The sequence below is a fragment of the Ovis aries genome, chromosome 9 (assembly GCF_016772045.2).
Source record: "Ovis aries strain OAR_USU_Benz2616 breed Rambouillet chromosome 9, ARS-UI_Ramb_v3.0, whole genome shotgun sequence".
Classification (NCBI taxonomy): Eukaryota; Metazoa; Chordata; class Mammalia; order Artiodactyla; family Bovidae; genus Ovis; species Ovis aries.
In genome coordinates this window covers 49,361,739-49,374,885 of record NC_056062.1, presented here as the reverse complement: position 1 = coordinate 49,374,885, position 13,147 = coordinate 49,361,739, and the positions used below count along the sequence as shown (strand labels likewise).

At 37.7% G+C, this 13,147-nt stretch overlaps 1 protein-coding gene across 6 annotated transcripts in view; it reads right to left on the bottom strand.

The window, feature by feature from the left end:
- TERF1 (telomeric repeat binding factor 1) overlaps window positions 1-13,147 on the bottom strand; it is a 40,854-nt gene that overhangs the window by 17,101 nt on the left and 10,606 nt on the right. For 4 of the 6 annotated variants that reach the window (XR_009595059.1, XM_060393801.1, XM_042254315.2 and 1 more), the window contains exons 3-6: window positions 10,231-10,379; window positions 5,969-6,055; window positions 2,702-2,851; window positions 1,720-1,832 (exon numbers count right to left, since the gene is read on the bottom strand). Coding sequence is in view for 5 of the 6 variants with exons in the window: in XM_060393801.1 (XP_060249784.1) it covers window positions 1,720-1,832; window positions 2,702-2,851; window positions 5,969-6,055; window positions 10,231-10,379 (499 nt within the window). In the remaining variant the exon portion in view is untranslated. The remainder of the gene's footprint in view (window positions 1-1,719; window positions 1,833-2,701; window positions 2,852-5,968; window positions 6,056-10,230; window positions 10,380-13,147) is intronic. The other 2 variants (XM_060393802.1, XM_027973041.3) reach the window with 1 other exon arrangement.

Sequence of the window (13,147 nt, the reverse complement as noted above, 5' to 3'; positions counted from 1 at the left end):
GGAAGATGGCAATGACGACCCTGTATGCAAGACAGGAAAGAGACACAGATGTGTATAACGGACTTTTGGACTCAGAGGGAGAGGAGAGGAGAGGGTGGGATGATTTGGGAGAATGACATTCTAACATGTATACTATCATGTGAATTGAATCGCCAGTCTATGTCTAACGCAGGATGCAGCATGCTTGGGGCTGGTGCATGGGGATGACCCAGAAAGATGTTATAGGGAGGGAGGAGGGAGGGGGGTTCATGTTTGGGAATGCATGTAAGAATTAAAGATTTTAAAATTAAAAAAAAAAAAAAAAAAAGCAAAACAGTAAAAAAAAAAAAAAAAAGACACTATACAGGAAATATTCATTATGTGCAAGAATCATGATAAGCTCTAATTTTATTTTACTTTAAAGCAGTACTATAGAGGGCAAGAAGTCTGGGCCACAGAATTTATTAGGTCTTAGTATTACTAAACTTTGATTTTCTAAACAAAATGAAATAACCAAGCCAATAAAAGTGAAATCCCTGCTTCTCAAAATGGGTCTTAGAAAAGAGTCAATGAGAAACAAGACTTCAATGGAGCAGTGAGGAGCAGATCATGTTTTGACAGGCAGGGACAACAAGAACTTTAAGACTGAGGTCAGTCCTGAGGTGTGACCAATGCCACATCCATGCAATTCAGACTCCAACTCCCACCTCTAAATCAGTAGTTAAGATGGGGGCTCACAGCACTTAAACCATGGTCCTGAGACGAGAGTAATACTACGTCCACTGCCAAATACATCCACACAGAGACCACAAGGATTTGACTATTTGGCCTTGGTTTAAGGGTGGATGAAGAGAAGGAACGGACTACAGGTTCAATATAAAAGATCTTTATAATGGTAGATTTTATTGTCGTCAATAGAGTTAGTTTCTCAAGCCAAAGCAAAACGTAAAAGTCAATTCTGCAAAAATTACCCTTGAAAATCCCTAAAGAAGAAATAATTTTAGAAACTGAATTTTTTCTCTCAATATGTAGGAATGACACAGCCTGCTTCCTTCCAACACTGGAGCAAATCAGTGTCTGCACTTGTCCACCAGATGTAGAATTAGCTTGTCCTTGGACAAAACGAGGGGCTTCCCAGGCAGCTCAGTGGTAGAGAATCTGCTTGCCAATGCAGGAGACACAGGAGAGGTGGGTTCGATCCCTGAGATGGGAAGATCCCCTGGAGGAGGGCACGGCAACCTACTCCAGTATTCTTGCCTGGGAATCCCATGGACAGAGGAGCCTGGTGGGCTAGTCTACAGGGTCGCAAAGAGTTGGACACCACTGAGGCGACTGAGCACGCATCATGCACAGAGAAGATGAACAGTATTTTAACAGATCAGAATAACCCCCAGTGCAACAGTCACATGAAGGCATGTAGGATTTGAGAACTAAGGGACCCAGATGATTCAGGCTTCCAGCCTCAATACTGTTCTGGAGCTCATGTTCCCTGAGAACAGTAAGTGATACCACACTATCTACACAGTACTGTTTTCTCTGTACTCTTGGTTAGCATTTGCAACAGAATTTGCATAAGCCATGATGTAACTCTACAGTACTTCCAAATATACAAATGTTAGTCATCAGTAAGACAATACACCTACTGCTCAAGAATTATTTTTATTAACAACATCTCACTATCATCCCTTTCACATAGCTATTATATTCGTAAGACAAAAATGTACTAATGAATTTACAAACCTTTGTCCTGTATCCAAATTAGTTTCAGTTGCCAATTCAACATCTTTGCCATTAGGTTTATCTTCAGAATATGTTGTTCTTGCTCTTTTAGTTTCCACTACTTTTGTTGCTGCCTTAAAAAAATGGGGATGTGGGAGAGGAAGGAATGCAATAAGCCATTAAAAACAAATAGTATTAAATCAAGCCTTCTAGTTATTTGATAGTCATAACAGAAGTATCTCTTCACAGACCAACAAAGGGCAGTGCATTACTTCCCCAAGTACTGTGACGTGACTGTCAGCCACCTGCTTGCTTTATAAGCATTACGGAGAAGGGCTTTCCTTGTAAATGTACTTGGTACATACAATACGCTGCAGAAAATTTTTTCCCCCTTTGAGTGTGCTGGGTCTTAGTTGAGGCATGTGGGATCTTTAGTTGTGGCCTGTGGGATCTAGTTCCCTGACCAGGGATTGAACCCTGGTCCTCCTACTTTGGGAGTGCAGAGCCTTAGCCACTGGATCACCAGGGAAGTCCCTATAGACAATTTTAAGATAAAAGGTTACTTAAAAAAAAATATGTATGACATATGTACAACATATTAAAACTTTTTGGGCCTAAGACAGGATAAAATGTGATTAAAAAAATTTCTGTAGTAGCCCTTCTTTGGTCCAACTTGACTTTTCCCAAAAATATGCTAAAATTTTCTTTTAAATTTAATTAAATTAATTTCTTTTTCACATATTTCTCATTTCATTTTGGTAAGTTTTCCCCTCAACTTTTTATTGTGAAAAATTTCCTCAAATCTTACTTTGAAAGGTTGAAAACACTACATAGATCAGAAATAAACTTTCTTTTAGATGCACTAACTGTAACATTTCACCACACTATTCTATAAAATCACTAAGTAAAATTCTGATTAGTTTTTAAGGATTTCTATTTCAAATATTCTCTTTTATTGTAACAGTGTAAGTCTATGTTTAGAGCTCCTCTGAAATACGCATACCTTCATTAGAAACGTTGATGATTTTTCATTTAGCACACAGTTCACATAACTCTTAATTTTCTCCATCATGTGGTTGTAGCTGAAGTGTTGAAAAAAGGAATGGAACGTATCTTTCTGAGAGATTATCATAAGCAATTTCCTTTTAAAAGGCTAAAGAAAACGGAAGAAATATAAATCACAAATAAGATACTAGAAATTCTGTCATATTATTTAACTGAAAAAAGTCAGTAAGCCAAAACTCAAGATTTTACAAATTCTCCCATTTTAAATGCCCACCAATATATTTTTGACGAAAAATTCTATATTTACACAAATACAAAAGGATTAAAATAACTTATAAACCTATCTATGATCACGTTTAAGAAATAAAACATTGGCTATTCAACTGAAATCTTATTACCATAATCTGATGTCACTCCTTGTCCTTCCTGGCCTTCTTCTCAATGTAAGCAGTATCCTGAATTTAGAACTTAGCATATCCATGCATTCCTTTACACCTGTACTACATAGGTATGCATCCATAAACAATGTATAGTACTGTTTAACATGATTTTAACTTTATACAAATGGTGTTATGCTATGTGTATTCTTCTGAAACTTTCTCTATTCTGCTCAACTCTATGTTTATGATATTTATCCACATTGATTTGATACTTATAGAATTACTAGTTACTTTCACTGTTAAATAGTATTCCATTGATCAAAAATACCACTTATTCATCTTTCCTTCCAGCCTGTGTAAGTATTTAGGCTATTTTCTATTTCCATAATTCTATTAAACATTTTTCTATGTGTCTTCTTGTGAACAGTACAAATTTTTCTTAGTTCTTTCAATGCTGATTGTATAATTAAGCTATAAAGCTTAAAAAAATTTTCTTTAGTTCTCAAGCTCTATCTCAGAGCAATTTTCAGTTGGGCCTGGATTGGTTTTTTTTTTTTTTGTTTTGTTTTTAATTTTTTTAAATAAAGCTTCATGACTTTAAAAGCATATAGTGAAAGTAAGAACAGTTACTCTAGGGTATTTATCTAGAAGTGGAATTGCTGGAATGCATGCTAATCGATTTTGCTAAAATACTCTCTGAAGCTTAAGTACCAATTTATAGTCCTGAGAGGAAGGTATAGCAGTGCTATAATTTCTCCACATTTTGAGCCAACTGTTGGTGTTCTAAGACATTTTAATCATTGTCACTCTGAGGCATAGAAAATGTTATTTCAAAATATAACTTGTGGCACGCATGGTGTGTGTTTAAGTCACTATAGCTGTGTCTGATTGTTTGCAACTCTATGGACTGTAGCCCACTAGGCTCCTCTGTCCATGGGATTCTCCAGGCAAGAACACTGTAGTGGGTTGCCATGCCCTGCTCCAGCGGATTTTCCCGACCCAGGGACAGAACTGTGTCTTCTGCGACTCCTGCATTTCAGGTGGATTCTTTACTGCTAAGCCACTAGGGCAAGTATTAGTGAGGTTAGCATTTTCTCTTTATGTTTACTGGCCATAAAATTTCCTCTTCGGTGAAGTACAAGCAGAATGGAGTTTTTAGTCACCTCACAGAGCTAAGGCAAAAAAGTTAGGGCAAGGAACCCAATAGACAGCAGGTTTTCAGCTGAAATCTCTGGAGGAGTACACCCTAGAAACAGGGGCAAATTAGAGATAGAATGAGCATTACTAAAGGCTCCGTTTCTCAATGAATTAAAGTGATTCCCCTCTCCCCTACACCAGTATGTGAAAAGGTTCTCAGCTTCATTAATCATCAAAGAAACAGAAATTAAAACCCAATAAGGCAGCACTACCTCACTGCCAGAATGACTAAATACTTGCCAGAGTGACTAAAATGAAAACCACAGACATGGTCTGTGAGGCAACTGGAACTCTTTCATACTGCTGAAAGAACTGATATTGCTACTCTGGAAGACTGTTTCACCTTATCTACTAAAACTGAATATGTGCATATATTTATAACCTATCAAATCTATTCCTAAGTATTATCCAATAGAAATACATATATTTGTTGTACAGAAGACATGTAAAGGAATCTAACAGCCAAAACCTGGAAATAAGTCAAATGTCCATCAACAATACAATGGATAAACTATAGTATATTCCTTCCTACAATGGAGCAATGAGAATAGCAATTGTTACAAGCAATGCTGTGGATCTTTCTGACAAACAGAAACCTGCTATATTATATAAAGTTCAGAAATAAGTAAAGCTAATCTTGGATGTTACATGTTAGGAGAGTGGTTACCCTTGAGAAGGTGGGAAGGACAGTCACTAGAGTGCTGGTGATGTTCTATTTCTTGATCTAAGAGGTCATCACATGAAGTGTGTTCCTTTTGTGAAAACACATCTACGTATGCTATAAGTATTCTACTAAAGGTATGCCATTGTTCAATTAAAAGTTTACTAAAAACTGTATAAAACTATCTTTACTTCTTTGATAAGCTTAATTGACTCCCACACCACTTTGTTTTTTATACTTAAAAATTAACTTCTATTGACCTTAATATTAAACATACACAGAAAGACTAGTGATCACATAAGAAGCCATTAGAAAAACAGGCAAGTTATAATGCATTCTTCCATACCTGTGCTGCTCAATATGACAGTCCCTAGTCAGAGTCCTTGAAATGTATGAGCCCTGAATTTAGACTTAAGTGTCAAATACACCTCATATTTCAGACTTCGTATACTGTTGCTCAGTATTGGTAGGGAATTGGCCCCAGAACTCCCCTCTGATACCAAAATCCAAGGATGCTCAAGTCTTCTATATAAAATGGTGCAGTATTTGCATATAACCTACACACATCCTTCTGTAAACTTTAAATATATCTAGGTAACATACAAAACCTAACACAATGTAAATGTTAGGTAAATAGTTACCAGAGTGTGGCAAATTCAAGTTTTTCTTTTCGAAACATTTTGGAACTTTCCCCCCAAATATTCTCCATCTGCAGTTGGTTGAATCCCTAGATATGGAAACCAGGATACAGAGGGCTGACTGTCCAAAAAAAGGAGTGCAAATTATCTCACCAATGCGTTTTCACATGGATTGCTAAAAAAAAACTAGCTTTGCTTCTTACTTTTTTAATGTGGCCACTAGAAAATTTAAAAATCACATACATCACTGGCATTACATTTCTATTGAACTACATTTTTCTTTTAAACTACACTGTTTAAAAGAGAAAGCATTTCTTTTCCCTCCCAATGCTTTTTCAATTTTTCTTATTCCATATAAACAGCTCTAAAATTCTAATGTAAATAATTACCATGTAAGAATTTGGGTCACCAAATACTCTTTCAAAGACTTCTTCTGCTTCCTTAAAATTGCCATTTTCCATGCAAACAGCTATAGCCTAAAAATCAGAATGACAAATACATACCTTAGATAGCTTTTTAAAATATGTAATTGCTGTTTAATATTAAAATAACTCAGGTAAGATCTAAACTACTTCATCTAAAATATTCTTACATAGTTTCACAATTTTGATTTGATAAATGACATATAACAGCTTTTCAAAGATGAAGTAACTGTGGTCCAAGACATGAAAATTTTTGACTGGCCTCTTCTGTTTAATTATTAATAAATTCGGAGCTACATTATATATATTGAGGACTCACCAAAATAATAATTTTAAACAAAAAGGAAATAAGACAGAAAGCAGATATACGGTATTTGAGATGATCGAGAGAGAGATATGTATGTATATAAAATTTGCCATTTAGGAGCCTAGGAAAATCACTAATAGAAACCCAGGAAGCCAGATGCTTTTGAATAAGCATTTTATAAACAGGCCTTTTTTATTTCCCCCAACTGATTAAAAAAAAGAAAACAAAACTATTTTGTATTTGGGTAAAGTCAGCAAAAACAAGACTAAGAGCTGACTGTGGCTCAGATCATGAACTCATTATTGAAAAATTCAGACTTAAATTGAAGAAGGTAGGGAAAACCATAGATCATTCAGGCATGACCTAAATCAAATCCCTTATGATTATACAGTGGAAGTGACAAATAGATTCAAGTGGATTATATCTGATAAATGGAATGCCTGAAGAACTATGAACAGAGGTTCATGCAATCGTACAGGAAGCAGTGATCAAAACCATCCCCAAGAAAAAGAAATGCAAAAAGGCAAAATGGTTGTCTAAGGAGGCCTTACAAATAGCTGAGAAAAGAGAAGCAAAAGGCAAACAAGAAAAGGAAAGATATACCCACCTGAATGCAGGGTTCCAAAGAATAGCAAAGAGAGATAAGAAAGCCTTCCCATGTGATCAATGCAAAGAAATAGAGGAAAACAACAGAATGGGAAAGACTAGAGATCTCTTCAAGAAAATTAGAGATACCAAGGGACATTTCATGCAAAGATAGGCTCACTAAAGGACAGAAACAGTATGGACCTAACAGAAGCAGAAGACAAGAATACACAGAAGAACTATACAAAGATCTTTATGACCCAGATAACCACAATGGTGTGATCACTTACCTAGAGCCAGACATCCTGGAGTGTGAAGTCAAGTGGGCCTTAGAGAGCATCACTATGAACAAAGGCAGTGGAGGTGATGGAATTCCAGCTGAGCTATTTCAAATCCTAGAAGATGCTGTGAAAGTACAGCACTCCATATGGCAGTGAATTTGGAAAACTCAGCAGTGGCCACAGGACTGGAAAAGGTCAGTTTTCATTCCAATCCCAAAGAAAGGTAATGCCAAAGAATGCTCAAACTATCACACAATTTGCATTCATCTCACACACTAGCAAAATAACGCTCAAAATTCTCCAAGCTAGGCTTCAACAGTATATGAACCGTGAACTTCCAAATGTTCAAACTGGATTCAGAAAAGGCAGAGGAATCAGAGATCAAATTGCCAACATTGGCTAGATCATAGAAAAAGCAAGAGAATTCTGGAAAAATGTCTACTCCTGTTATATTGACTACTTCTGCCAAAGCCTTTGACTGTGTGGATCACAACAAACTGGAAAATTCTTCAAGAGGTGGGAATACCAGACCATCTGACCTGCCTCCTGAGCCATTTGTATGCAGGTCAAGAAGCAACAGTTAGATCTGGACATGGAACAAGGGACTGGTTCCAAATTGGGAAAGGGGTACAACAAGGCTGTATATTGTCACTCTGCTTATTTAACTTATATGCAGATTACATCATGTGAAATGCTGGGTTGGATGAAGCACAAGCTGGAATCAAGGTTGCCGGGAAAAACATCAATACCTCAGATGCAGACACCACCACCCTCATGGCAGAAAGCAAAGAGGAACTAAAGAGCCTCTTTAGTTGAAAGTGATGAAAGTGAAAGAGGAAAGTGAAAAAGCTGGCTTAAAACTCAACATTGAAAAAACTAAATCATGGCATCCGGTCCCATCACTTCAAGGCAAACAGATGAGGAAACAATGGAAACAGTGTCAGACTTTATTTTTGGGGGCTCCAAAATCACTGCAGATGGTGATTGCAGCCATGAAATTAAAAGATGATTGCTCCTTGGAAGAAAAGGTATGACCAACCTAGACAGCATATTAAAAAGCAGAGATGTTACTTTGCCAACAAAGATCTGTCTAGTCAAAGCTATTGTTTTTCCAGTCATCATATATAGATGTGAGAGGTGGACCATCAAGAAAGCTGAGTGCCGAAGAATTGATGCCTTGAACTGTGGTGTTGGAGAAGACTCTTGAGAGTCCCTTGGACACAAGGAGATCAAACCAGACTATCCTAAAGGAAATCAATCCTGAATATTCATTGGAAGGACTGATGCTTTAGCTGAAGCTCCAGTACTCTGGCCACCTGACGTGAAGAACTGACTTATTTGAAAAGACCCTGATGCTCGAACAATTGAAGGAAGGAGGAGAAGGGGACAACAGAGGATGAGATGGTTGGATGGCATCACTGACTCGATGCACATGAGTTTAAGCAAGCTCCGGGAGTTGGTGATGGACAGGGAAGCCTGGAGTGCTGCAGTCCATGGGGTCGCAGAGTTGGACCCGACTGGAGCAATAGAACTGAACTGATAGCCGATTAACAAACAATGTTGTGATAGTTTCAGGTGAATAGCAAAGGGACTCAGCCATACTTACATGTATCCATTCTCCCCCAACACCCCTCCCATCCAGGCTCCACATAACATTGAGCAGAGTTCCATCCGTTATACAGCAGTACCTTGGTGGTTATCCATTTTAAATATAGCAGTGTATAAACCGGAGTTTTTGATACCATATGTATCACTACCATCTGGATAGGCTTGTAAATTTGGGCAAATCTCTTGGGGTCTTGGTTTCTTAAAATGGGGAAAATTACAGAACCTATTTCATAGGGTAGTTGTGAAAATTAAAGAGTTACTTATGAAAGTACTTATAAAGACAGCTGAGTGCCTAAGAATTGATGCTTTTCAACTGAACTGACTCATCTGAAAAGACCCTGACACTGGGAAAGACTGATGGCAGGAGGAAAGGGGACTGCAGGAGGAGAAAGGAACGACAGAAGATGAGATGGTTGGATGGCATCACTGACTCGATGGACATGAGTTTGAGCAAGCTCTGGGAGTTGGTGACGGACAGGGAAGCCTGCGGGCTGCAGTCCATGGGGTCAAAAAGAGCAACTGAACTAACTGACTGATGAAAGTACTTAGAACAATATCTTCAAATAGTAAGCAATATATTATTACATGTTTGCTATGTATTTCATGGTAACGTGCTCAATTTTATACTAGCATATTTAACAAAGGCTGCTTCCCCTAGACCTCCAAAAGTTTGGGATAACATGATAGATCCCTTTGGCCTGAGCTGAAATTCTTAAAAGCAGCAGTCATGTTTTTGCCCTTTTTCCTCAGGCTTAATTCTACTTGATGGTCACCACACGATCAATGATTAATTCTTGAGAAGGTAGGACACCACCTGGATTTTAGTTTAACTATGAAAATCTTGAGAACGTGCTTTGCCTGTAAGCAAAACATATTTTCCCTTCTGTCTTTGGATGACTTTCTTTAGTTTCTCACTCTTCAATAGGCTACTTGTAAAATTCTCTATATAGTTAACATTTTACATTCTCTTAATCACAAAAATCCATTTCATTTTCTATCATTTGATAACCTTGAGTGGGAGAGCACAAACCACTGGTTTTTTAAGTTTAGTGATCTTTAAATAGATCTGATGGACTGTAGCCCGCCAGCCTCCTCTGACCATGGAATTTTCCAGGCAAGAACACTGGAATGGGTTACTATTTCCTACTCCAGGGGATCTTTCTAACCCAGGGATCAAACCAATGTCTCTTGCATCTCCTGCATTGGCAGGTGGATTCTTTACCACTCACGCCACCTGGGAAGCCCCTATTTTTCAAAGTGGGGGCAATATGCACTTAGGTAACAAACATTAACTCCAGTTCTTAGAGCTTATGTCAAATTTCTAAAGAGAATAATTATATTGAATTTTACTAAAGGGTCATTGTCCAACAGTAGCTCTCAGTTTCTTTAAATGTCATGCTTTTATTTTCTAGGAAAACAATAATTATAAACACAAAGAATACTCATACCTGAATTTTAATTAAATTCTCTATTTCTTCATGAAGCTTGTCATGTTCCTTTTCAATTGAAGCCCAAATCATTAGGGCTGATTCCAAGGGTGTAATTCGTTCATCACTTTCAAACTGTGCATCTTTTAAACCAAAATAAAAACAAGTACCTTAGAAAACCATGAAGAATTTTGTTAATTTTTTATAAATTACTTTCTTTAAATATTGACTGATTGTATTCTATTTGCCAGGCACTGCTCTCATATATGCCAGTTTAGGAAAGATTTTTCAAATTAATTTCCTTATTAAAATCAATTTAAAATAGAAAATGCTAGACGAGTTCATAAAACATTTGAAGCTTTTCTCTGCTAAAATATTTATTTTAAGGACTTCCTTGGTGGTCCAGTAGTTGAGAATCTGCCTTCCAAAGCAGGACACTCAGGTTTGATCCCTGGTTTAGGACCTGGGATCCCATGTGTTGTGGGGCAGCTAAGCCCACATACCACAGGTATTGGGTCCGCACTGAAACTAGAGAAAGCCCACACACTGCAACAAGAGAAGCCTGTGCACCACAACAAAGACCCGGGGCAGCCAGTATATATACATATGCATTGATTTTTTTTTTCTTTTCTTTTTTCCTTTTATTTATTTATTTTTAATTTTTTTTTTTTTTTACTTTACAATACTGTATTGGTTTTGCCATACATTGACATGAATCCACCACAGGTGTACATGAGTTCCCAACCCTGAACCCCCCTCCCACCACCCGTATATGCATTGATTTTAAGAGCCGAAAGAAAAACTTTACATAAGGTATCACAGTAACAGAATTCTTAAATGGTTTATAAGTGTAACTGCAGCGTAACAAACCTCAAATAGAAATCAGATCTTAGCATATACTAACTGAAATCCTTATTATATATTTTGTAGACATTTGAAAGAGGCATTCAGGTTATCTCTCTACCAACATTCTTCCAAGTATCAACGCTTAAAAATCTAAGGAGTCATTGTTTTACTCCTCTTTCTCATCACTGTATCTGTTGCAATATATTATACAGTGGTTTTAAAAACTTCGGAGTTTATTCCAGACTCTATCATTTATCATCTTTGGGGTGCTGGAAAGCTATTTCACCTCTCTAAATCTCAGTTTTCTCACCTATAAAATGCCACAATTATAAATACTATGTGAATATTTAATGAGATAATATTTGTACTGCTGTTACACTTTCTTAAAACAGAATTTTGATCAGGTTATCCTCATGAAACACTCACTGTGGCTGACAACTACTTAACAAATTACACACAAACTTCTCATTTCGAAATTCAGAACCTTCACCATGTACGTCTTACATGTCTTGCACCTCTAACTGCTTATCTATTCACTCAGTATGCATTACAGCTCATTTCAATACTCATCTTTCCTAAGAAGTCTTTCTTGATTGACATTATCCAACCCTTCTTGTTAATCTACCTTCCTTCTTATAAATGTGACATGCAGAAACACTGTATGTATATTAGATCTTAAAAAACTTTACAGTGTAGAAAAACAAGTAGTGTATATTAACACACATATATAGAATCTACAAAAATGGTACTGATGAACCTATCTGCAGAACAGAGACTCAGATATAGAGAACGGACATATGGACACAGCAGGGGAAGGAGAGGGTGGGACAAAGGGAGAACAGCACTGAAATATACACAGTACCATGTGTGAAACACATAGCTAATGAGAAGTGGCTACACAGTGCAGGGAGCTCAGCCTGGTGCTGTGTGACAACCTAGAGGGGCGGGACAGGGTGGGAGGTGGGAGGGAGGTCCAAGAGGGAGGAGACTTGTATCCCTATGGCTGATTCACGTTGTTGCATGGCAGAAACCAACACAACATTGTAAAGCAGTTAGGCCTCAATTAGAAATCAATATATCAAAAAGAAAAATGATTAAAAAAAAAAAACAACTTTACAGTGTAGACTTTCACTTTCAGGTAGGATGCATGGCACTGCAACAGGGCAACACTCTCACCATGATTAGAAGAAAAAAAAAGGGGGGGACAAACTGCAAAATCATGTTGTTGAAGACAGGAGACAGCTGTGCAAGCTCTGAGAACTAGGTGGAATATATCCTATAAAGAGATTCCTTCTCAGGTGAGCTGATGATTCACAGCTCTTTCCCTCCCTGGGCTAATTTGCCAAAAAGGCTGAGGATCCAGTGTACTCCAGGCAGGGAGGCTTTATTGTGGGTAAGAGAAAGAAGAGCTTCTGGTGGTTTCCTTGGGGCTAGCATGGTGGACTGGAAACTAGAGGAACTGAAAACACAGTGTCTCACCAGAAAGCTTTTGCTGAGTTCTGGGGCAGTGCGGGAAGCTGGGGTGGAAAAGTACAGAAAACTTCCAGTTGCACAGATCTTAAGATAAAGTCCCATGAGAGGGTGGAGCCTGCCATAAACAAAAGTTTCCCCTTTAAGACATTTGCCATATTTTAAAACCAGGTGGAACAGGAGACTATAAAGTTAATAAGGCAGCCACTGTTGCTGCTAAGTCACTTCAGTTGTTTCTGACTCTGTGTGACCCCACAGACGGCAGCCCACCAGGCTCCTCCATCCATGGGACTCTCCAGGCAAGAGTACTGGAGTGGGGTGCCATCGCTTTCTCCGAAGGCAGCCTCTAGCTATATGTAATTACTGGACAGTTACAGCATTGCTAATCCAAATTGAGATGTACTTTAAGTATGAAATACAAACCAGATTTCAAAGACATACTGCAAAAAAATTTTAAAAAGGTGGTAAGATATCTCGTTTTGTATCAATCACATGTTGACATACATTTTAGAAATACTGGGTTAAATAAGACATTGCTAAAATTCTACCTATTTCTACTTTACTTAATACAGCTATTAGAAAAATTTTGATTATATATGAGGCATACTTTGGGCTTCCCAGG